This window comes from Pelophylax lessonae, assembly GCF_965119305.1.
Source record: "Pelophylax lessonae genome assembly, chromosome: 1".
NCBI classification, from domain to species: domain Eukaryota; kingdom Metazoa; phylum Chordata; class Amphibia; order Anura; family Ranidae; genus Pelophylax; species Pelophylax lessonae.
This window is the reverse complement of record NC_138768.1, coordinates 68,902,502-68,929,404: the sequence shown is the minus strand read 5'-3', so window position 1 is coordinate 68,929,404 and position 26,903 is coordinate 68,902,502. Positions and strand designations below refer to the sequence as shown.

Genomic DNA, 26,903 nt, shown 5'->3' with positions numbered 1-26,903 from the left:
TCTTGTTTCCCAGTTCTTGGATGTTGAAGCCCAGGTTCATCTTGGTTTACAGAGACCAGAAGCATCTGACATCATGTGACAGACCAAATAAACCTAGAAAGATGAGAGCAGAAAAAATAGAGTACTGAGAGACTGCATATGTTGCGCAATATAAGAGTTTTTTATAAAGTAAGAATTATCAGAACGGTCTTTTTTTTTTTTTTTTTTGGGGCTGGGGCTTTCACCCCTAAGGCCACGTTCACATCTGGGCATTTTTGGCCAATTTTTTGCTTCTAAGCCTCAGCTCTAAAAACGCCCACCATTTCAATGGCCCCTGTTCACATCTGAGGCTTGGGTTCTGTCACCTTAAGCACAACGCCCGTCGCTCAAATGTACATGAGCTTAGTTTTTTGGCAGATTACAGGCGTTTTACTGTTTTTCATTGGTCACTTGTCAATTCAAAAATGGTACAAAAACGCTACAAAAGCGTCAGAAAAAAACACCCGAAAAACGCTTAAAAAAAAAGCAATGTCTAGATGTGAAGAGAGCCTTAGTAGCTTGGCCTAATTTACGGGGAGCAGAGGATATCAACTCTGTTGAGTCTTGCTGTAAAAAACCTGCGTTGAACTCCTGGCGATGAAACTATCCATTCTGATCATTCTTTCCTTATAAAATAATCCTTCTATCCTCCAGTACACCCAATTTTATCAGCTTTCTGTTCTACATCTCAGCAGTGCAGTTAGAAATTTTTTGACCTACATAATTTCTGCGTTTATTCCAGACGAGGATTTTAAGTTCATCTGTCCTTCCAGATCTAATCAGAAAAGCAAATATATAATTTTTAGTCATTTTGTGAAGCCTTTCAGTGAGGAGCATGTGACCTAGATAAAGCAGACGCACAGCTGGGAGTTCGGCTATTCCCATTTCTTACTTTTTTTTACTGCTCACTTAAGGATTTTCTGTAGAGTCATTTACCAACCCCTTATTCACCGTCGATGACAGCTGTGTTATTTTTTGTTGGACGTCTTCCTTTGTTACAGCATAAAAAATTGTGGTCTTTGCACATTCGTTTAGAATAGAAAGCTGCAGAGAACACCAAATATACCAAATGAACAGTCCCTATTCTCTTTTTGAGAACTAATAGAAAATGTATATATGTTGCTTTAGTGACCAATCAGATTTAATCTTTTATTCTACAGAAAAAAAAACCATAGAATCCAGTCACTAGATTCAACAATTCTACCTTTGTTAATCTATTATTTCCAATTTTTATTATCTAATAATGTGAGAGGAGTTAATATTCTGCCCTGCGGCAGACACCTTGAATAATTATATGTACTCTAACCTTTTACTTTTCTGTTGAACCCACTAATAGAGCAAAAATGCAGGAAGCCATTATGGTTTTGTAAAGTGCTTTGGGAAGCTACCTTTAAAGGCACTATATAAAATAAAGTTTATTAGTATTATTTTGCAAAGAAATAATCTTATAGGGAAGAATATGGGAGTGATAGGAAATTCCGTTAATGTGTACACTGCTAAAAACAAAATCGCCCTTTTAGTTGAGTGGGGACAGATTATAACTTCTGTTCTGTATTGCTTATACAGTCAGGTCGATAAATATTGGGACATTGACACAATTCTAATCTTTTTGGCTCTATACACCACCACAATGGATTTGAAATGAAACAAAAAAGATGTGCTTTAACTGCAGACTTTCAGCTTTAATTTGAGGGTATTTACATCCAAATCAGGTGAACGGTGTAGGAAGTACAGTTTGTATATGTGCCTCCCACTTTTTAAGGGACCAAAAGTAATGGGACAGATTAACAATCATAAATCTAACTTTCACTTTTTAATGCTTGGTTGCAAATCCTTTGCAGTCAATTACAGCCTGAAGTCTGGAATGCATAGACATCACCAGACGCTGGGTTTCATCCCTGGTGATGCTCTGCCAGGCCTCTACTGCAACTGTCTTCAGTTTCTGCTTGTTCTTGGGGCATTTTCCCTTCAGTTTTGTCTGAGCATACATTTCACTTGCTGAAATCTGATTCAGGTCAGGTGATTGACTTGCCCATTGCATAACTTTCCACTTCTTTCCCTTAAACTCTTTGGTTGCTTTCGCAGTATGCTTCGGGTCATTGTCCATCTGCACTGTGAAGCGCCGTCCAATGAGTTCTGAAGCATTTGGCTAAATATGAGCAGATAATATTGCTCGAAACACTTCAGAATTCATCCTGCTGCTTTGGTCAGCAGTCACATCACCAATAAATGCAAGAGAACCAGTTACATTGGCAGCCATACATGCCCACGCCATGACACTGCCACCACCATGCTTCACTGATGAAGTGGTATGCTTTGGATCATGAGCAGTTCCTTTCCTTCTCCCTACTCTTCTCTTCCCATCACTCTGGTACAAGTTGATCTTGGTCTCATTTCTCCATAGGATGTTGTTCCAGAACTGTGAAGGCTTTTTTAGATGTTTGGCAAACTCTAATCTGGACTTCCTGTTTTTGAGGCTCACCAATGGTTTACATCTTGTGGTGAACCCTCTGTATTCACTCTGGTGAAGTCTTCTCTTGATTGTTGACTTTGACACACATACACCTACCTCCTGGAGAGTGTTCTTGATCTGGCCAACTGTTGTGAAGGGTGTTTTCTTCACCAGGGAAAGAGTTCTTTGGTCATCCACCACAGTTGTTTTCTGTGGTATTCTGGGTCTTTTGGTGTTGCTGAGCTCACCGGTGCGTTCTTTCTTTTTAAGGATGTTCCAAACAGTTGATTTGGCCACACCTAATATTTTTGCGATCTCTCTGATGGGTTTGTTTTTTTTTTTTCAGCCTAATGATGGCTTGCTTCACTGATATTGACAGCTCTTTGGATCTCATATTGAGAGTTGACAGCAACAGATTCCTAATGCAAATAGCATGCTTGAAATTAACTCTGGACCTTTTATCTGCTCCTTGTAAATGGGATAATGAGGGAATAACGCACACCTGGCCATGGAACAGCTGAGCAGCCAATTGTCCCATTACTTTTGGTCCCTTAAAAAGTGGGAGGCACATATACAAACTGTTGTAATTCCTACACCTTTCACCTGATTTGGATGCAAATACCCTCAAATTAAAGCTGAGAGTCTGCAGTTGAAGCACACTTGTTTGTTTCATTTCAAATCCATTGAGGTGGTGTATAGAACCAAAAAGATTAGAATTGTGTTGATGTCCCAATATTTATGGACCTGACTGTATAGTGTTTATATTGCTGTCCATGCTTCCCATTGGCAACCGCACCCCTCTTTTATGGTACAGACCTCCCAGGAAGTGATGGAAAATCTAGTCCACAAAAAAATGGCTTGAGCTAATTTTTGAAGCCCAAATATCCCCTTCTGGAAAACACTTTTAATCAAATGTGGATGCCTAAAACAATGATAAATCTGCTGTCTCACTTCTTTTTCCTAATTCATTTGCTCCATGAGCAAAAGCCACCATGCATCACACCGCCCATCAGATAGGGAGCGCTGCATTGACTAAGTAGACTTGGGGTGAGGGTTGGGTAGCTGAATACAGATGTTTCACAGCAGCGACCTCCAGCCACACTACAGAGAGATACTAACAGATGTTGGGGTAATGGTATCTATTACCTTTTCAAAGCCTTTCGTCTATACCTTAAATTTGTGTTCTGCCCTATTAACCTAACACATACACAAGAAAAAAACTGGTTAGATTCCAATAGGGATAGAGCTCCCCTTGGAGTAACCAAGCGGTTATTAGGCAGACACTTTGACCTAATAGTTAGGTAAAAACATGTATTTATTCCAAGTATTATTACCAAAGTGAATCTTATATTGAATTATTGCCTCACCGTGTGTAAATATCCACCCCCACCCTCTTAAAATATGTCACTGGTAAAGTACGCCCGGACCTTTATAACTATGTGTACTGCATACAACTGTGCGGAATTCAGCCTGTGTGTAACATTGGGGACAGTTTACTATAATAAACACCAGTGTTGCAGTACACATAGGCCCTGGGGCTAACGGCACATATAGCAATGTTGCTTTTATGGTGAAAATAGGCCACTTTTAACACTCTAGGACCTCTGGTTATGTAAATGATGTAGGGATCAGGAAAAACGTCCATCCTGTGACGGTATTAGCAAAAGTCCAAGTCCCTCTTATCAGTCCTCCTTGGAGGGTGCTCCTCCGGTGTCCTTAAGTACTATGGCTGAAATCACTTTGACATTGCTGTCTTTATGGTATCGCTTGGTGTAAGTATGGAGGGAGCTGTCTTACCCCTCTGGTCGGTCCTGCCAGAATCTGTATGTTTGAACTTACTGCCAAGATGGAACAGTAGTAGACTTGCTCCAGCTCCTATCCACAACTTGCCAAGCAAGACTTCATAGACGTATGTGAGCAGCTGCTCATGCTGTATTTGGAGAAGGTGTATAGCATCGGGCTGCCAGGATCCTCCTTCCAACCACTCCTGTTGGGTTGCGGGAAATCCCAGTCACTACTGGTGTTTGGCGTGCTGGATACACCGCTCTTCCTATGTGTACTGCAACACTGGTGTTTATTATAGGGGACTGTCCCCAATGTTACACACAGGCGGAATTCCGCACAGTTGTATGCAGTACACATAGTTATTAAATCCGGACTTACTTTACCAGTACGTATTTTAAGAGAGTGGGGATGGATATTGACACACGGTGAGGCAATAATTCAATATAAGATTAACTTTTGTAATAATACTTGGAATATATACATGTTTTTACCTAACCAAGTCTGGAGGCTGGAGCAGTGCATGTATCAGCATAATCATTTGCACTGCTCAAGCCCCAGACTGAAATGGGAATGCCTCTTCCTAGGTCTCCGGGGTAGAGCAAAATATAAGCAAACGTAAGTCTACTTTGTAAACCTTGCCCAGCAAAAAAATCCATGAGGTAAGTTCTAATTTAATATTCGCGTCTTGAACATGTTTTCTTATGGAGATTAGTGACCTGTTGAAATTTGTTTGCCTGTGCTGTGAATTTTGAAGATTAATTTTTCCAGGGTGTCTAAGGCTACTGAGGTTAATGAGATTGTGCTTTAAAGTATTTGTACAGCTTCTTAAGAATATACTATACAGTATAAATATTTTAGTTTGCATGGTCTTTAAATGGTTAATGTCTTTTGAGTCTGTTAAAAAAAAAAATATATATATATATATATATATATATATATATATATATATATATATATATATATATATATATATATATATATATATATATATATATACATACTCTCTCTGGTGTTTTTTCTGTGCTCTTTATGGTCCAAATGACTCTACTGTGATATGCATGTATTTTTCACAGGAGATGAACTTCTGGAAGTCAATGGAGAATCATTACAGGGACTGACCCACCAGGAGGCGATTCATACATTTAAGGTATCAAGGAGGACAGATTATTTCATAGAGATACACTGTAATCCTGCACACAATGGCCTCTTAGTGATAACACTTTTCTTGCCCTTCCACTGCTCTGTCTGTCAGAATCTTGAATGAGCAGCGATAGAGCTTATCACAGTCTCTACCTAGCAGCTTTCCGTTGGAGGTGACATGGGTGGGATTAGGATAAAGGTTACCAGTCAGACATGCTATATATAGCTCCATCAATGTCCTGGTTTTAATCTCTACTTCTTACCAGGTCCAGATAAGGGCACGTTTAAGAAAATATTGGTGCCCTTTTAATCTCTTCTTTATATATGTGCCAAGCATTACATAAACCAGAACGTCATTTGATACTCGCATATGACACTAATTTAAACTCTGTGTTTGAAAAATTAGCGTTCTCCGCTACAACAAGAATATTAAAATGATCATTCTTTGCAAAAAATACTACATTCAGATCATTAGCAGAGAATCTCCTGACTGTGTATTAAAACCTTCACTTAAAATAATTTATGGTAAAAGTACCATAAATTGTCTTCTAAAAATATAACTAAAGTCAACCCTTTTTTAGGCAGCATTCGCTTTTGAGCGTAGGGTTTCCGCGCGTTTTTTACCGCGTTTTTGAGGCGTTTTTTTCAGGCGTTTTTGGAGGCAGGCATTGGCATCTAACAAAAACGCTGGTAATCAGCCCAAAAAGACGCTCATGTACTTTTTTCAGCTACAGGCGTTTTGCTTCAGTCGTTAAAACGCTCAGATGTGAACAGGGGCCATTTAAATGAATGGGGTTTTACTTGTTTTGGCACGTTTTTTTTTTTTAGCGTTTTTGGAGCTGAAAAACGCTCAAAAACGCCCAGGTGTGAATGGAGCCTTAAAGTTTTGGACAGTCGAGAGGATTAGAACATGTCAGGTTTTTATTGCTGTCCATGGCCACGTTAGGGAGATTCACCCTACTTGTCCTGTTTACTATTATCACTGACAGTGAGAGCAAAAGAAAATCCAAAATTTTTAGTTGCCACCAGAACAGGAATAACAGGGAAATCTTCAAATCGGGGCATTAGTGCTGATGACACCTGGGTAATTCCCTCAATTGGAAGGATTTCCTCTCATTTTCTCTTTTGGCCATGGCACAGCAAGTAAAAGGATATCTCCCCAATGGGAAACCGATGAAGAAAAAACTGGAGGGTTAGAACCCTCCCTATCCAAAATAAAAATTGAGGGTTATAACTAGGGATGCACTGATACCATTTTTTTTTTTTTAGTAGTACCAATACTTTTTTTTTTAGTACTCGCCGATACCAATTACCGATACCTACCACAACTGTTTTGTTTACACTTCAGCTGTCAGCAATGGTACAAAGCATTAAAAAGTTATTTACAAATTAAATACATTTTTTTTTTTGCACTTTTATATGTTAAAGGTGTAAAAATATTAACAAGCAAAGCAAACAAAAAAAGCATTTTAATTATTAATAGTTTATAAAATAGAAGTAAACAAAAACAAAATCAGCAGTAAAATAATAATTAAATGAAGGAGAATAAGGAGTTAATTAAGGCTGTTTAGAGTAAATTAAAGACTAATAAGGGGTTAAACAGAGGAACATTTAATAAAAAAAAGGCTGCTGCGGCCCTGCTCCTTAAAAACTGATAATTGCCAGATTTTTTATCTTTTTTTTACCTTTCAGCTGTCTGTGGGGGAATCCGCTGACAGCTGAAAGAACCAAGCTTGAAAGTATCAATTTCAGGTATCGGTGCATTTGCATTAATATATAATATATATACACCTATACTCATGCAAATGCTTAGTATTGCCACTGATATCGGTATCTGTGCAACCCTAGTTATAACCTTCCCTATCTAGTTTTGCCTTTTTAGTTCTACTTTAAATCGGGTCACATAATCTTGTTGGCCGCCTTTCTTTTTCAAAAAAGGCTCTTAAGTTGGTATCATGTCATATAAAACTATGACGATTGGAAACCATTCTCTGTAGGTGGAGGGAGAAGTAGATTGGCTGCATACAGTGTTCGAAGCAAAATTTCCCAACAAGCCGATTCATGAGAAGTTGATGAATGGCTATACATTGATCAAAATTTAGCCGGTTCCGGCATAACTGGCCAAATTTCGATCCATATATGGCCAGGTTAAAACACAGTGGCACTGGAAGCGCATGATTGCTGCCATTTAACTGTGGTGCCACCACCAATCTCGGATCAGTAGTTGGATAGATATAGTGATAGTTTAAAAAAAAAAAAAAACATTTTAGGGCACAATGCTTCCATTTAGGAAAGAATACAAAAATGTTGAGATTTTAATACCTTGAGCTCTGTATCAATATATATCTTCACTCGCTGATATATTTATCATAGAGTAATAAATATGCGAAGCACATTATATTTGCTTCATTTCTGAGCCCTACATTTTTTGTAGGACCAATGTCCCTTTAGGTGAACAAGACTTAATAGCAATCTGTCCCAATGCAGGTACTGTTGTCCTTGTTTCTTCACTTGTGAAATGGTACAGCCTTGTGCTGAAGAAGTGATGGGGCTTTATCATCACCTCTTGTTCCAGTGACAAAAGTAAAATGTTGGATTTCCCACCACTTTCTGTCTCATTGACAATAGTCATTAAAACAAATTGGCAGAGCAAATCCAGCAGGGATAGAGCATTAAAACCCTGACCTTCCCTATTCAGCCACGTATTTGAACTTTGCAATTCCTGTCTACTTTAAAGCGTTTTTAAATCCAAAAGCAAACGCTTTATTATATTGCAGCTTACCTATCCAATGTAATGGCTTCTTTTTTAGGCCCCTTTCACACAAGTGGACCGTTCAGATCCGCCTGTCAGTTTTTTTTGGCGGATCTGAACGGTCCCCCCATGCATTCCTATGGGGCATCGGATGTCAGCGTAGACATGTCCACTGAGATCCCATCCGATCCGTCAAATATGGACGGATGGAAACCCTATTTTCCATCCGTCCAGCGGATGGGTTTGGATGAGAACGGACAGACGGTTCGTTCCCATCTGATTCCACCATAGAGATGCATGGGGACCTGACAGGCGTGTCTCCGCACACAGCACGGAGAACAGCGGTCATCCTCCTGCTCAGCGGGGGATCGTTCCCCCGTTGAGAAAAACTGAGTCCGTCCGACGGACTCCATCTGTGAAAGGGGCCTTAGGCTTTCTTTCCCTTATTTTTACCTGGTGATCTGGCCAGTAAGTTTGTTGTTTTTCAAAAGAAAGCTGTCCTGCAGATGTAGCAGTTACTAGAATGAGACAAACCATTTACTACTCACAGAGGTTCTTACAATGATCAGCTTTTATTTATGTAAAACCTTTATCCCAAAAAGAAAAAAAAACTGCCTATAAAGTGTGAGCTGGAGTTCAGCTTCAGATTGGTAGTGTAACTAAATCCGAAGTACGTCTAACTTTCTCCTCCCCCCAGACTGAAAATACTGCTTTCCAAAGGTGCCCCCTGTGCTCCTTAGAGTGGGGGCACCCTAATACAGGAGGTGTGTTACTGGCCAGAGCACCAGGTGAAAACAAAGCCTAAAACAAGAAAACTAATGTAGCCACCACATCTAATGATTGGTGAGGTTAAAATGCTGTATATTACATGTTTTGATTTTGGGTTTAATAACGCTTTAAGTGAAACCACCTATTGTACATGTTCTGCAAGTGTAGGAAGACCAAATCTTAAAGAGTTAGTTCACCTTTTCAGAAAAAATGAAAAGATGAACTAACACCGTACAACCTTTTTGTTCTGCATTGTGTCTGTACATGCAGATGGACATCTTAGTAGAGGAGAAGGTCTCGCCTCTCCACGTCAGAGCTGCTCCTTTGATTACTGATGGAGGAATAATCAAGCAGCACCAGGAGACGTTGAGAAAGCACAGATCCACTGAATAGATGAAGCAGAGATGGCTACTTAAGAACCGTGAAAAGCATAGTAATGACATCACCATCTCTCACTCCATATCTCATGTGAATAGCAGAGTTAGCAGTGCCCTAGATGATCTCTCATTGCAGATATACAGCAATGAGACGCTGCTATTGATTAGGAAAAATGCCAAGATAAAAGGTACATTGTTCAGAGTACTTAGATACAAGTAAAGTTTCTAGATGTTCCTTATAACATACCAAATTCTCACATTTTGAGTTAGAAGACCATATTTAGGTTTTTACCTCTTAGATTAAGACAGTTCACCAGCATCTCTGTAGTGCAGTATGTTATTTACAATTTAAAAACCCAATTACATTGACAATTACTCTGCAGAACTGTCAAATTTATTTTTACTAGACAGGTCAAATCCAACATTGTGTGGCAAGATTTACAAGTGCACCAGATTTATTAGCTGATTGCCTTCTTTAGTCTTATTGATCATATTTCTTTGACAGCAACTCAGGAAAGGAGTGGTGACTTTAACCGTACGGACGCGACTGCGTAGTCCCAGCCTCACACCGTGTGCTACCCCGACTTTACTTAGTCGCTCAAGCTCCCCAAACTCTAGCATGAGCTTTGGGCCATCCCTACATGGCTCAGAGGATGGCGATTCCTCTCCCCGAAAAGGACCTGGACCTAAGGACCGAGTCGTAATGGAAGTATCTCTTAACAAAGGTAAAATATAACCAAAATGGGTGTATCCAATCCAATTCAATTTGAGTCTAAAGCCATGCCAAGTCATTAGAGAACATTTATAATTTACATTTCTGTCAGATTTCATATTGCTAGGCATGGCATTAGGTTAATCAACGTTAATTATTATTTTTTTTTTTTTTTTCCCACAAACATTTTTATTAAAAGCAAAAAAAAAAAAAAAAAAAGATCCATATGTTAGACATCTCAAACAGTGGTTGAAGGTCCATGACAGTCATAAGCAGTCCAAGTAAGAAATATCATAAATATCATCAAAGCCATGGAGTATAATCATAGAAACAATACAATAATTATACGGCAAGATTACATGTCAAACAAGGACAAATCCTGATAGCACAACTGCATCCCAGAGCTGAGGTATTTCAACCCCACATTTTGTGTCTTGTGGGTTCAAGAAAGCCCACGTACTGGAACAAGAAAAGAAAAAAGAGCAAAAAAAAGAGGAAAGGAAGAGAAAGGAGGAGGAGAAGGGTCTTAACGGAAAAGTATGATCGGGGTATAGGTGGGTCAGGGGCTTAAGGGTCCATGTACACAGGACGTTGTAAATGGCCGTTTAGGAGCAGTTAGGCGTTTTTTTCAGAAGCCCCTGAACCCATCTACATTTTATCTTATCTGTCCATGTACACCAGGTCGTTTACAGTCATTTGCAGGCAGTTGCGTCCAGGGACTTTTTTTTAGAACGCAATTATTTGCGTTCGAACGTGTGTTTCCCGGCGTTTCAAACGCACAAACGCGTCTGAACGCGTCTGAGCGCGTCCGAACGCGTCTAAATGCGATGACCCGCGTTTAGCGTTCGCGTTTTTCCATTTTAAAGGGGAATAATTTTTTTGACCTCTATGAACGCTTCTAAACGCAAACGTCCGCAAACGCCGCTAAACGCCCGCTAAACGCGGGTACAAACGCGACCGAATGGACGTTTCAAACGTCTAAAAATTCCAGCATTCAAAGGGACTTTTAACAACGTCCCGTGTACATGGAGCCTAACCCGCTCCCCTATTCCTGTCCAACCGCCCTTGATAGGATGGTGTCTGCTAATAACACATGGATCATAAGGGCATCTGCGAATCAGTAGGATTGTAAGCGTTCAGTGGTTCCAGAAAGTGAGTGAAGCAGGACCATGTATTGCGTGAATTTCTGTATTCATTGGGAGATATGAATTAGTTCTATCATCTCCTCTATTTTAGAGAGCCTCGTAAACCAGGGTTCCCCAACCGGGTCTGTTGATGACCGGCTGCACAGCAGGAGATGAGCACTAACCGCTCACCACCTGCTGTGCGGCCATGCCTGTTTGTCTTCTCCTGCCTCCTCCGCCCACCCAGTTGAGGATGTCATCCAATCAGCAGGGCAGAGGGCGGGAGGAGCTGCAGATCAGAACGGAGAGCTCCTCCCGCCCCCTGCTCTTCTAATAAGATGACATTGTTGGGGTGGGCGGGGAGCCAGTAGAGGACACACGGACTAATCACAGCATCTGACCTGCCAAAGGTAGGAGTCCTGTGCAGGGGAGGCAGACATTAGAATGTGGAAGTGTGCTGTTAGAGAGGAAGGGGGAAGAGACTACAGGGGCACTGAAATTGCTAGGGGCACTGTAATATAAAGGGGACTGCACTGTAATCATTGCTGTGCCCCTTTAAAGTGCAGTCTCGTTTATATCACAATGCTCCCTATACAGTGCAGTCCCTTTTACATCACAGCCCCCCTTTACATTATAGTGTCCCCCTTAAAGAGCAGTCCCCTTTACATAGCAGCCCACTTTTACATTACATTGCCCCCTTTACAAAGCAGTCCCTGTTACATTAATGTAAAGGGGACTGTAATGTAAAGGGGGGCTGTGATGTGAAGGGGAACTGAGGACACTGATCTAAAGGGGGGGGGGGACTGTGCTGTAAAGGGGGGCTGAGGACAGACTCCAAGAATAGCCCCTCCCCCATACTCATATTGGGTCTTGTGAAAACTTCTTGTTGCCCATATCCATCATTCTACACTGCAGAGATGACAATTGAGTACAGAGTGGCTTCTGTGTTCTTTGGTTTAGGTCCAAATATCCCCCTTGTTGCTGTGATTAACAAAAATTGCAGTCCGAGTGCACACCTGACTCACACAGAACACATCTTGGCTGCATCTTGGGGGTAGGATTGGACATGAAGCAGACGCTGATTGGAGTCTGAGGGAAACTTATCCATGAATAAGAGAATTATTGGGGAGGGGTCAGACGGCCATTTTTGTGTAAATGGCAGAAGGAAGAAGAACCGGCAGAACTAATGTAAATTTTAAGGGGTCTAACCTTCTCTCTTTTAACTGCCCCTAGGAGTGTTGGAACACATTGCTACATCTTCTATGTTAATATTTTACTGTCTGGAATATGTAGACAAAAACAAAGTTTGCACAAGTCCAGACAACTTAAATTAGGCATATAATGGAAATTGCATAAGCATAATTTTCTTTAGTGAAACATCATATTAATTTGATGGGTATATCTAAAGATATAAGTAAATGAAGTTATAATTTAATCTTGACTTTTACTATAAAAATCAAGATTTGCCCCAACTCCTAGTCCTTATTGACCAGTAAGGCTGCCCATCGTGTTAAAGACCAATAGGCAGGTCCAAGGAGTGTAAGTGTTTACCTATGCTCCAAAATGTTTTTAATATGTGCTTAGTTTGAATTAACTGGGTTTGTGACCGGTTCAAGGTACTGGGAATCAGGCATTTTACACTGCATCACATGCTAAAGAGAAAAAGAGGATTGTGTTCATCTATGTGTGTATTGTCCTTACAGAACCTGGTGTTGGTCTGGGCATTGGGGTATGCTGCCTTGCTCTAGAAAACAACTCTCCCGGCATTTACATCCACAGCTTGGCTCCAGGATCTGTCGCCAAGATGGATGGAAGACTAAGGTACACACCCTTTAAAATGTTACACTTATCCTAATTTCAAAAATAGGGCATCATAGCATGAAGTGAAGGTAATTTTTCAGATTTAGATCTTTAAATTATAGGAATATCCCTCAAAATTAAAGAATGGATGCTGGAAAATAAGACTTGGATCAACTGCTAGCAATGTGGCCTAGCCGCTTTCATGTTCATTTTCGTAATCTGGAGAACTGATGTGTGCAGTGTAATTACGGACACACCCCCAATCGCTATGGGCTGTCCTGGGCAGCAGTCTAGTTGGGAGGCGCTATAACCAACTGTAAAAATACCAGTGATTGGCTGACCCTACCAGACACAGAACATTGCTCCAACTTTGCATAAACTGTTAAGTTTGAGTATATACAGTTGGGGATGAGGAAATCTAAATTCTAAACCAATTCACAGAGTGGATTTAAAGGCATCCTAATATCTACGACTATGGGCCATTTCACCAAGCAAACCAATTTGACCACATTCCCTACCTTTTTTGCATGAAAGTATACTAGTAAAGAGGTTTTCAAGACCCCTTTTATCAGTCTACTTCAATACAAGTAAACTGGCTTTAGACCTTCTCATTCTCTGCTGCTAGTAGGGGATTGCCCTAATTTAAATGTCAACTTAATTAACCCAATAGTAGATAGTATACTTCCTCAATGAGGTAAAAATGATAGGTAAGCCTGGTACACACTTTTAGTTTTTTTTTTTTTTTTCCGGAGCCGCTATACTAATAATGAGAAGTTAGTCTAGCGAACTCCCCCGTTGAGCTATTGTGTTCTGACAGGGGGATGCCCAACATTCCCCCCCCCCCCTCCGCAAGAGCACTCCGATTAGCGATTGCCATCACTGGTTGAGAGTCGGTCGGCTGCAGGTATTCCAGCATGCACATCCGACATACACATGGGCCGAATGTCGGCCATTTTTTTTTTTTAACTGGCAAATGTCTCCCAACGTTCTGCCCATGTGTACCCAGCTTTCGAGTCCAAAGGACAACTTTACTTTTTTATACTTAGGGGAACAGGGCGTAGATACTGTATTTTGCTCTACTAAGTTCAACCGGCCTATGCTTTCCGATCAGAATCCCTTCTGGCTCACGCCGCATTTTCTAGGTTGCCAGTCCGGACCTGCATAATTGAAAGTCTGCTTAACATTTAGTGTAGATAAAATGAACATAAACCAAGGGCCTCCTGTGTTATAGATAGAATAAACATAAACCAATGGCCTCCTATGTTCGATACTTTGGGGGAGATCTACTAAGTGCCGGTTCACACTTTTCGAATCACATCTTATTCGCATAGAATTCGGATAAGCATAGACTCGCATTTTATCTAAAAAAGCATGATTTCAATGAAGGCTGTTAACATATCTGGGGTGCGAATTTGATTTGGTTCATAAAAGGGTACTGTGCAAATGTTATCCCCAGATATGCCAAATTCCCTCAGAAATCACATTAATTCGCATTAGAATTGCATCTGGCACAACAGAAATCGCACTGTGAAATTGCATCAGATTTGCACCGCATTTGTGTGAACCGAGACTAAGCCTTCGTTCACATTGGAGACGGGTTTGAAATCTGAACTCGCACTATTTCAAACCCGCATCTTATTGCGAATTCGGGGGCGATTTGAAAGACATCTGTGCAGGTTCATGTATAGATGTCTAATGAAATCGCCCCAAAAGTAGTGCAGGAACTATTTTGGAAATCAGTGGGCGGTGCCGTTGCCAGCAGTAGGCTGCGATTTGACATGTCCAATCGCCCGAATGTGAATGGGGGCTTAAACTGGAGAGTGCAAAATCTTATGCAGCTGTGCATGGTAGCCAATCCGCTTCCAACTTCAGCTTGTTCAATTAAAAAAATCTGGAAGCCGATTGGTTTCTGTGCAGAGCTGCACCAGATTTTGCACTCTCTAGTTTTAGTAAATCAACCCCCATTGTATCTCTGTTTCAGGAAATGTATTAATATTTATTAGCCCATTTGATGTAGTCCTCCCATGTGAATCCGCTATGTTTTCTCACTTTATTCGAAGATTGTAGCAAAGTCACTTAAGATTAAAACAACAGTTCTTGTGAAAGAAACCTTTTTAGAGAAAATGTGGTTCTCATAATGGAGGGGAAATCCTTTTAAGACCATCGGGATGGTGTATATGGTGACCCGTTCCAGATGTCTCTGTATAATGACACTGTTCAGTGTGAAGTGTGCCTGTTTGTTTTTCTGTATTAAGTACCAGAAGGTAAGTCATTATACAGTTTAATTTCCTTCACTTACAAGTCATGCTGTGATTTAATCTTGATTTATTTATACCGTTGTATCAAACACCATGAAAGACATCGTTAAACACAGCACGCTGAGATATGAACTGCTAATATCAATATGGGATTAAACTGATTTTTGATCTCAGCAGGGTGGAATGATAAAATGCCGCAATATTGGAATTTTACACCCACAAAGGAATCTGTGCCAAGGCCTGTACTGAAGTGATTCTAAATAAAGCGGACCTTCCCTTAAAAGTGAAAGTACCACTCATCCTATTCCTTCCACTTAACAAATTTGTCTTGTTTTGTGGGGGCAGGTCCCTTTTTTCTGTCAGGCTGCAGGACCAGTCCCACAGTGCTGACATGCCTTGCGCATGCGCAGTAGGGAGCTGTTTGCCTCTCTGCTAAAAAACAAACAAAAAAAAAAACAATGCTGACTGCATTTCTTTTGAGGAGAATATGCAATAGATCTAAATGGCACAGGAGAAGGTGTGTACTACCCCAATACACAAAGTTAAAGAGAAAGTAAAGTCTATAGGTTTTTTTTTCTTTCTTACCTGGAAAGTGAAGGCATAATGTGCTAGTATACATCGCATAGTAGCACTTTTTGTGACCCTTACCTCCAAACAAAGCCCTAGTTGTCCCCGCTGGAGGCCGCATCCATCTTCGCTCTCTTCCTTCTGGGTCTCCAGCTGGGCTGCTGGCCAGAGCCAAGTGACGTCATTCCCACGCATGTGTGTGGGAGCCGCCGGTCACGGCACAGGGTTCTGAAGAAACGGAACGGGCGGCTGTTCCTTCAGAGTGCAGGCACCGATGACGTCATCGGCGCAGTATACAGTAAATATCTCCAAAACTGTGCTCGTTTAGGAGATATTTACAGTACCTATAGGTAAGCCTTTATTATAGGCTTACCAGTGCTTTAAGTGGGCCGGTATGCACTGGTACTCAGTACCGCCACTTCCAAATATGGCTCTTTAGCATACCGCCACCTCTCCATGCACCTTAGCATACCAGTACACTCATTTTGGACATCTGCACCCTCAATTGCCCCCCCCCCCCAAGAATATTTCCCACTCCAGAGCCAGACCAGTCACCACCAGTGAGTCCCCCTGCTCCGGAGTCCCAGCCCAGGCCAGGGGGGGTGCTCTGTGGGGACCCTGAAGTGGGGTGGGAGGGGGGGGGGGGCGACAAAATTTAAAGGCTATAATAAGTATCGGCACCTCTTTTGGGCCACTTAAAGCACTGAGGCTTACCTATAGGTACAAACATTACAGGGTGGTTTACAACCTCTTTAAAAACTCCATTTGAATTAAAACTCAAAATAGTCCAGGGCTTTCATAGCAGGAAGAGGCAGAAGCCCCATAAAGTGAAGCAAATTCTGTCAATCTGGAAAAGGAATACAAGGGGGCGCCAAGCTAAGTGCAGTATTAAAATACTAAGTGAAAAGCCAATGGGCAACTCGCATGTAAAAGGAGAAAGGCAATGCCTTTTAATTTGGCTTTTTAATTAATTTCTGTTTTAATACCACACTCAGTTGGTGCCCCCCTTGTGTTCCTTTACCGTTTTTTTTGAGAAGGCATTTCATGTCAACTCCTGTTCCACTTTGTATCAAACACCAGGAAATGAGGGGAAATCTCCACAATAGGGGAGGCAGGTGGCAGTAATAACCCTGGTGGAGGGTTCTTACCCTTTACCATTCTGTTCAAAACTAAAAAAATATTTTTAGCTTGATTGCACATCCCAAGCTGTTTGCCTTCAGACTTTGTCTTTGATCAAGATTTTGAATGGCTCTATAAAAACAAGAGCATACATCAAGGGGGAGTGGGGGAGGGTCACTCCTGAAATTCGTTCAGCTGTGTGTTTGAATCCTAACTTTATCTATTGAGTTCTGTACACAAACCGGAAAATAAGAATAGACCGGTATACATCAGAAAGGAACATAGAGCGCAACCTGAGAGTACCTAATATGAATATGCAGAATTTTGTTATTTTAATCGCACAGTAGAGGACACAGGCAATTTATTCATACACCATGGATTATAGTTTTGTACCTTCAGGTAATTGGACACTGGGCAGCTTTTGAGGACATGCTCCCCTGGGGTGCCTCTCCCATAACCCTACACCACTTTGAGTCTTTTTTTTTTTTTGCTAGTGACAGTAGATGATGAACCTCTTTTCCTTTCTGGAGAAATTTAGCTTCGCTACATACCCCCTACCTACAATACATCAGAGGTATCTCCTGACTTTCCAGTATACTTGGGTATATCCCGGGGTTTATGGGATCAGTTGACAGTTCCAGAGTATGAGTGTTTTCTGTTAATTTTTGTTGGCTGGAGTTCCCTTTTATAATATCGGTTTCACATTTCTTTCTAATTGTAGCCGTGGAGATCAGATCCTGGAAGCGGACTCTGTGAGTCTTCGCCATGCCGCATTAAGTGAGGCATACGCCATATTAAGTGAGTGTGGACCAGGACCTGTGAGCTTAATAATCAGCCGACATCCAAACCCAAAGGTGAGGTTCTGCAAAACTGTACTTTGAAGTCCTTTTAAAAATGTATGCATTAAATCACAAAAAGCTGAACTCCAGGCAAAGAACTTGAAGTGATTCTAAAGCCTTTTAAGGTTTTTTTTTTTTTTTACTTTAACCACTTTACCACCGGAGGATTTTGCTGTCTTCCGTCCAGGCCACTTTTTGCGATTCGGCGCTGTGCGACTTCAACTGACAATTGCGCGGTCGTGCGACGCCGTACCCAAACGAAATTTACGTCCTTTTTTTCACACAAACAGAGCTTTCTTTTGGTGGTATTTGATCACCTGTGCGATTTTTACTTTTTGCGCTATAAACAAAAAAAGAGCGTTTATTTTGAAAAAATAACAATATTTAACATTTTTTTATATGAAATTCCCCCCAAAAAAGATGTAAAAACCAATTTTTTTAAAAAATTTTGGCCAATTTGTTTTCTGCTACCTATGTTTGGTAAAAAAAATCGCAATAAGCGTATTTTGATTGGTTTGCGTAAAAGTTATTGCGTTTACTAACAAAGGGAAAGATTTCTGTCATTTTTGGTGTTTTTTTTTTAACGCGTAATGGCGGCGATCTGCGATTTTTTTGTGGGACTGCGACATTGCGGCGGACAGATCGGACCCTTGACTGACATTTTTGACACTTTTGGGGGTACCAGTGACATTACTGCAGTAATCAGTGCTATACATATGCACTGTTACTGTAAAAATGACACTGGCAGGGAAGGGGTTAATTTTATTGGAGAGGGAGGGGTTAATGTATGCCTGGTGCTTACTGACGTGTAGGGGGGGAGGTGACTGAGTGAGTCATGGACAGATCGGATGTCCAGCTATGCTGAACAGTCCGATCTGTCACTCCCTGTCACTATGGAGATCCGCCCGCTTGTGTTTACACAGGCGGGCGGATCTCCACACTAGATCCCCGGCGATCGGGGCAGAGCAGCGGCGATCGCCGCTGCTCCTCCCCTGGCCCGACTCCCGCTGTGAATGAAAACAGCGGGAGCGAGCCTCCGGCGGCGCGCAAGCGCCGCGCAGAAGGGGGAGTGTCTGACGACGTAGTACTACGTCGTCAGACGATAACGAGCCACTCTGCCGCAGTAATATTACTGTGGGCGGTGGTAAAGCGGTTAATGCACTATATGCATTAGGGTAAAAAAAACCTGTAGGATCCCCCAGCCCTCCTTAGTCTTGCCCGATCAGATTCGGCGATGTGCACAAGAGCACCAGCTCTCGTTTCAGCCTCCCTCCTCATTGGGCAGATAGATAACAGCAGGAGCCATTGGCTCCCGTTGTTGTCACTCAAAAAACAAATTGAAAAGGATTGTCACTCAAGTGCTGTGATGAGGGAGCGGGGGGGGCGGAGCCGCCCGTTCTGTGTCAATAGACATTTTCCATGGGGTCACTCGCCGAAGAGGAGGAGCCTGGAGTGCTGGCAGTAGACCCCAGAAGAAGAGGATCGGGACTGCTCTGTGCAAAACCATTTTTGTATAAGTATAACGTATTTGCATTTTAATTGGAAAAAAAAAAAAAAAACGGAAGGTTTGTCACTTTAACACACAGTTGAAATACATACACTATATTACCAAAAGTATTGGGACGTCTGCCTTTACACACACATTAACTTTTTTGTTTTTTTTTATTAACGAATGTGCGTTACAGTAACAATTTCAACAAAGTGCTCAACATGAGCACCATAGCAATAATACGCACATGAACTTTATTGGCATCCCAGTCTTAGTCCGTAAGGTTCGATATTCAGTTGGCCCACCCTTTGCAGCTATAACAGGTTCAAGTCTTCTGGGAAGGCTGTCCACAAGGTTTAGGAGTGTGTCTATGGAAATGTTTGACCAGAAGGGCATTTGTGATGTCAGGCACTGTTGTTGGACCAAAAAGGCCTGGCTGGCAGTCTCCGCTCTAATTCTTCCCAAAGGTGTTCTATCGGGTTGAGTTCAAGACTGTGCAGGACAGTCAAGTTTCCCCACCCTAAACTTGCTCATCCACACTATATTGCCAAAAGTATTGGGCCACCCCTCCAAATCATTTGGTGGAGGGGGGATTATGGTGTGGGGTTGTTTTTCAGGAGTTTGGCTTGGCCCTTTAGTTCCAGTGAATGGAACTCTTGAAGCCGTCAGTATACCAAGACATTTTGGACAATTTTATGCTCCCAACTTTGTGGGAACAGTTTGGTGATGGCCCCTTCCTGTTGCAAAATGACTGCGCACCAGTGCACAAAGCAAGGTCCATAAAGATATGGAAGAGCGAGCAACATGGGAGTGGTTTTATCTGCCAAAGGATTTGTCATTCTTTCCATCCAGTCATAAGATTTTCAGAGATCTGCCACTCAGCACAGCCCCATCTGGCAAGGGAGGAGACGGTTATTTTCTGTTGAAAATAAAAAACCAACACTTATAGGGCTCCTCCTAACTCCACATTGTGATTGTGATTAAAAGGAGAAACAGCAGCCTGATGAGTTCATCTCTCTGCTCGCTCCTCCTTTCAGCATGACCTACGCAGCTTTAAAGGAAGTGGTAAAGTCAGAAGGTTTTTTATTTTAATGCATTCTATGCATAAAAATAAAAAGCCTTCTGTGCTTAGCAGCCCCCCTAATACTTACCTGAGCCCATCTCTATCCAGTGATGTCCACGAGTCCCTCGGCCGTCTGAGACTCTCCCTCCTGATTGGCCGAGACACAGCAGCAGCGACATTGACTCCCGCTACTGTCAATCAAAGTCTGTTAGCCAATCAGCAGATAGAGGGGGCACATGGAGCTGCAGCTTGGCTTGGGTGCCCCCATAGCAAACTGCTTGCTGTGGGGGCAGGAGGGAGGGACCCAAGAAGAGGAGGATCCAGATTGCCCTGTGAAAAACCAACTGCACAGAGGAGGGAAGTATAACATGTTTAGAACAGTTAACAATTAACAGTAATTTGGAGCAACTTGTTTGTTTATAATGTAAGATGAAAGATGAATTCCACATCAGCTATGAGGAAAGACTACAAGCACTGAACTTAAGCCCCGTACACACGTACCGATGGTCGGCTTACAAATGTTCCTCTTTTCTCCCCGGGATGTCGGTGTCTGCTGAAAAGTGCAAAGACAGCACAAGGACAGCACAAGAATTTTGTCCGCCGACTGCAGAAGTGATGTCATGTAATGGTTAACTTTCCCTGTGTTTTCTATTTTCTGAGCATGCCCAGTCTTGCAAATCTGCGGTCTGTCGGCCGAATTCTGTACTGACAGGCGAACAATCGTCCGTTCTGGTGTCGGCATACAAATATTTTCATGTTTGCACGAAAGACTTTTGTCCGCGGATTGTGCGCAGACATCTGTCGGAGGCACCATACTAACACGCGTACAATCGGCAGATCCTTCGTCCACCGACGTTTGTATGCCGACGATCGGTACGTGTGTACGGGCCTTTATTCTCTCTGGAGAAGAGACGCTTGAGAGGGGATATGATATCAATGTACAAATACTGTACTGGTGACCATAGAATATGGAACAAACTTTTCAGAGTAAGGGAATTCAATAAGACACGTGGCCACTCACTAAAACTAGAATAAAAACGGTTTAACCTTAAACTACTTAAGGGGTTCTTTACTATCAGAGCGGTAAGGATGTGGAATTCTCTTCCACAAGCAGTGGTATCAGCATGGAGCATCGATAGTTTCAAAAAACTATTAGTTGGGCACCTTAAAGACCACAACTTACAATTTACGGTTAGCAACACACGCATTATGGGTTGAACTGGATGGACTGATGTCTTTTTTCCAACCTCACTAACTATGTAACGATGTTGTTTAAAAAAATAAAAAAATGAGTTTACAATCACTTTAAGTCTGCATGAATAAATTCCTGGTGTCACAATTTGCAACAACAGTATTATTATTATTATTATAATACAGGATTTTTATAGTACCAACAGTTTGCACAGCTCTTTACAATATAAAGAGAGACGGTACAGCAACTCAATCCAATAGGGCCTGCCCCTGAGCGCTTACAATCTAATATGTATATTTTAATCGAAAAAACTTTTACCACTGAAAAGCCGTTCTGGAGCTCCTGTCCTGTGGCTTTGCCTAGGCTGGGATGATGCTACACTTCTATCAGATCACAGGGGCTGATCTGTATCAAAATGCACCAGGATTTACAAAGGTGTGCCACTCTGAGCCTGCATCTCGTCCACCAAGCAGATGGTGACCCTGGATAAAGCTTGAACAATAATGGCGTGCTGCCATGTATGATTTTTTTTTTTTCTTTTTTTAATAAAAAACTGGTATATCGATAAACTTGTAAAATATCTAGCTGGGATAAGAGGAATTCTAGATGGCATTCCCCTTATTTCTTATTTTGTACACTACTAGGGAACAACTGCTGGCAGTCTGTAATATGATAAGAAGCATGGAAGTAATTAAACTGGTGCCCATTAATGGAGAGAGCAAGACCTATACCCTGAGAGTCTTTCATTGCCTCTATGGCCGCTCTCTGTAATCAGGAGTATGATGCAAATCCATTCCTTAAATATATGTAATCATCACTAACAAGTGTCTTTTTACATTCACAATCATGTTTGAAATGCTGTCATTTGCTAATGGTACACAGATGATGTCTTTTTACCATCTTTCTGAGTATAAAAGAAGTTATGGTAATAACTCCAAGCTGCAAATCCGAGGACGTTCCATAAACTCCACTCTGTTCACTATAATCAGGGTTTTATATAATATCAGTTGTGGTCTCATTCAGCAGTTTTTAAACTGAACCATTGGGGAGTGGCTGCAGCTTCTTTTCCTATGACATTGTGCTGTAGACGGCTAGTCTTTGAAATTTAGGGGGTCATTGCTCAGAACCTGGGATCGCTTGATTTTTGCAGGCTAAGCTATAATGCTTTTCTGTAGGAGTACAGTTTTTACCTTTTGATGAGAGACTTGTAAGCAGCCATTCACAACGGGGTCTGGTATGGATTTCTTGAGAACCCCCCCGACGCCTATGTTTTTTTTAAAAGATGGTGTGGGGTCCTCACCAAAATCGATACCAGGCCCCAGTGGCGGACTGTCCATTAGGGGCGCCACACCCCCTATCTATGCGTCCGGCCCCCTAATCTACATGCAAGGCGCCGGATGCGGTGATTCCAATGAGGGTTTTTTATTTATTTTTTTTTTAAGCACGTGATCAGAGCCAAAGGCTCTAATAGGTTTAAAAAAAGGGTGGGCTCAGGGCGCACAACACTGCGCCCTGAGCCCACCCAGTTGTGTGACAATAGTGAGTTAATATTTGCTATTGCCACACTGATTCTCCTCCCAGCCATTCAGGAAGCAGGTCCTGAGAGACTGTTTCCCAATTGGCCAAAGGAGAAGGCATGCTATCGGCGGAGGAGGAGGGAGGAGACGACCGCCAAGAGGGGACATGGAGGAGACTGAGGGGGAAATAGTCTCCGCCTGTCAGTCCAGAGGAACAAGGTAAGTGAACTGGCGCCGGGGGGGATATGTTGTGGACTGGACTCTGGAGTGACGGGGGGGGGGGGTCCGTCTGCCGCCCCCACTGACCGATGGAGCACCAGCCGCCACTGCCAGGCCCTTATCCGAGCATGCAGTCTGGCAGACCACAAAGGGGGGGGCAAGCGGGCGCTGCCCCCCTCCTGAACCATACTAGACTACATGCCATCAACATGGGGGGGGGGGGTGTTGCTTTGGGGCACAGATGGTGAACATCCCACCGAGTGCCTCGCAAATTCAGGTGTTTGCTGCCAATAAACCTAAGTCGTTGCAAAATGTTCCTCCAGCTCTTCCTTGTTAGTAACACTTTGCCAGCTTTTTATTGCCTTGTCCCAATTTTTTTGAGAAGTATTGCTGCCATCGATTTCAAATTTACCTTTTTTTTTTTCCTAAAATGGTCCATTTTTCTCAGTTTTAGACATTGGATATGTTTTCTATTTTGAGCACTACTTTGTGAATAAAGTATGGGGTTATGAGATTTGCAAAACATTGCATTCTGTTTTATGTAGCATCCCAACTGGAAGTGGGGTTGTAGATTTTCATTTTGAAAAGCCTGTCCAAGCCTGTAAACTTGCGCAGTTTGCATTGCTGTCATGGTATTATCAGACACCAGATTCTTTTTGGTATCCTCCCAGATGCTTCTCATTTTTCTGTGGCTTTTTTAAGCAGCCACAATAAAAGCAGCAAGCCACAAGATAAACTGCAGAGGAAGACTCGATTAAGTCTTTCAACGCAGTTTTTTTTATGGTGTGGTTTATAGATCCTGGTTGTTCCTATAATGGTTACCTTTTTCTTTTTTAAATTTGGTTCCTAATGGAAATTGTTAAACAGTTTAAATATTTTATTGCAATAGAAGCAACTTTGTAGAATTCTACAAACAATACCTCATAATGACAAGTTGAAAGAAATGTGTTTGAAATCTTTGCAAATTTATTAAAAAAATGTATTAGAAATATATTAAAAAAAAAAAAAAAAAAATGAAAAAAATCACATGTATTAACAGTCTTTACTTTGACAAGTATTAAGAAGTATTAACAGCCTTTGCTCAATACTTTGTTGATGCACCCTTGGCACCAATTACAGCCTCAAGTCTTTTTGACTATGATGCTACAAGCTTGGCACACCTATTTTTTAGCAGTTTTTCCCATTCTTCTTTGCAGGGCCTCTCAAGCTCTATCACGTTGGATGGGGGATGAGGGGGGGGGGGGGTGCGTCGGTACTCAGCCATTTTCAGATCCCTCCAGAGATGTTCAATCGGGTTCAAGTTTGGGCTCTGGCTGGGCCACTCATGAACATTCACAGACTTGTCCCGTAGCCACTCCTTTGTTATTTTGGCTGTGTGCTTAGGGTCGTTGTCCTGTTGGAAGATGAACCTTCGCCCCAGTCTAAAGGTTCAGAGCGCTCTGCAGCAGGTTTTCTTCAAGAATGTCTCTGTACATTGCTGCATTCATCTTTCCCTCGATCCTGACTAGTCTCACAGTTCTGCCGCTGAAAAACATCCCCGCAGCATGATGCTGCCACCACCATGCTTCACTATAGGGATGGTATAGGCCATGTGCGGTGCCTGGTTTCCTCCAGACATGACGCTTGCCATTCAGGCCAAAGAGGTTCAATCTCTGTTTCATCAGACCAGAGAATTATGCTTCTCATAGTCTGAGAGTCCTTCAGGTGCCTTTTTGGCAAACTCCAGGTGGGCTGTCGTGTGCCTTTTACTGAGAAGTGGCTTCCATCTGGCCAATCAGGCCTGATTGGTGGAGTGCTGCAGAGATGATTGTTCTTCTGGAAGAATCTCCTCTCTTCACAGAGAAACGTTGTAGCTCTGTCAGAGTGACCATCGGGTTTTTGGTCACCTACATGACTAAGGCCCTTCTCCCCCGATTGCTCAGTTTGGCCAGGTGGCCCGTTCTAGGAAGAGTCCTGGGGATTCTAAACTTTTTCCATTTACGGATGATGGAGGCCACTGTACTCATTGGGAACTTTAATGCTGCAGAAATGTTTCTGTGCCCTTCCCCAGATTTGTGCCTTGATACAATTCCTTGGACTTCATGGCTTGATTTGTGCTCTGACATGCACTAACTGTGGGACCTTCTATAGACAGGTATCTGCCTTTACAAATCATGTCCAATCTACTAAATTAACTACAGGTGGACTCCAATCAAGTTGTAGAAACATTTTAAGGATGATCAGTGAAAACAGAATGCACCTTAGCTCAATTTTGAGAAGATTATTACTTATTCATTGGGGCAAGATTCATCCCCACCAGCAGAAAGCATTAGGGCCAAAAAAATCTGTCCAGTTTCACTCGTAAGATTTGGCTTCCTCGAAGACTTGGCTGTTAAATTATTGTTTGACTGGTTTGATTGACGTGTTTCAAAGTCATGCAGATCTGCTACAGATAGGATTCTTGTAGGTATTAACTTAATTCTTCTTCATAAAGTCCATTAGGCCGGCCATAGACAGTTCAGATCTCGGCCAGTTCAGCAGGAACCGTCTGAGATTCAAACCGTGTGTGGGCAGGCTGAATGTACCAGGTTGATTGATTTACCAAACAACAAGAGAAGGACGCACCGAGCTTGTGCATTACCACTAAAAAAGTGTATTAAAATCCAAAAAGGTAGCATACATTATACTCACAAACGTATGACATACAGTATGCATGCATGTAAGAAATTGGGACCAATCGCCTCCAGGACTAGAGTTCTTTTGGCTCTGAAGAAGAGAGTTCTCCCTCGAAAAGCGTCAGCCAGGCATATGTGGACACCATCATGTCATCCAGCACCATAGGAGTATTCTGGAGGTGATTGGTCCCAATTTCTTACATGCATGCATACTGTATAACATACGTTTGTGAGTATAATGTATGCTACCTTTTTGGATTTTAGTACACTTTTTAGTGGTAATGCAAGAGGTTTGTGTGCCCTTCTCTTCTTGTTGTTTTTTTTTTCAGTGTAATTGGATGCCCTTGGTCCTGAGGGGGCAGCAAGACCATAGGTGGCGTGCATAGAGACCATTCAGACCACTTACTTTGTATACCACTTGAGCGCAGGAGAGATACTGATTGATCGATCAACCTGGGTACAACCAGCCTGCGGTATTACCACGTGATTATCGCTAGCAGCTGGTATAGCTGCTAGCAATAATTGAGGTCTTCTCCCCTGTCAGCACTGTCTGTGTTAATAGGAGAATCGCACATTTGCAGGAAATACATTTGCACTGTCTATGGCCTGCCCTAAAATAGCATTGAGAAGTAATGGTGGCGTATTTATATGGTAGACTAATAAATGAGAACACTTAATGCTTGGAGCTTTAGCTTTTTGACATCCTAGAATAATTGAGTCCTATAATAAAAATTGCATATGTAAAGAGGTGCTGTATGTTCTCGCCTGTGGTCATCCTATGTGTTCCCGTACTTTACATTTCAAATCAGAAGGTACTTGCCTTTCTCAAACAAAAGGATTATTGGATTTTTTTATTGCTATACCATTAAAGCATGCAGTAGGGGACAATTTGCTTGCATTTCAAATAACCAAATGCCCCCAAGTCATAGGATCTAGGACTTGTATTACTGCCCATCCGGTTCTGAGTTTCACACTATTTTTCCATATAGTACGGTCCTCTTTAACCACTTCTGGACCGGAAGGATTTGCCCCCTTAATGACCAGGCTATATTTTGAGA

At 42.0% G+C, this 26,903-nt stretch overlaps 1 protein-coding gene across 2 annotated transcripts in view; it reads left to right on the top strand.

Moving 5' to 3' along the window:
* Positions 1-26,903, top strand: part of PDZD2 (PDZ domain containing 2) — a 454,029-nt gene that overhangs the window by 325,076 nt on the left and 102,050 nt on the right. For both annotated transcript variants that reach the window (XM_082251798.1, XM_082251799.1), the window contains exons 10-13: positions 5,329-5,402; positions 9,798-10,017; positions 12,832-12,949; positions 17,594-17,726. In XM_082251798.1, coding sequence (XP_082107924.1) covers positions 5,329-5,402; positions 9,798-10,017; positions 12,832-12,949; positions 17,594-17,726 — 545 coding nt within the window. The remainder of the gene's footprint in view (positions 1-5,328; positions 5,403-9,797; positions 10,018-12,831; positions 12,950-17,593; positions 17,727-26,903) is intronic.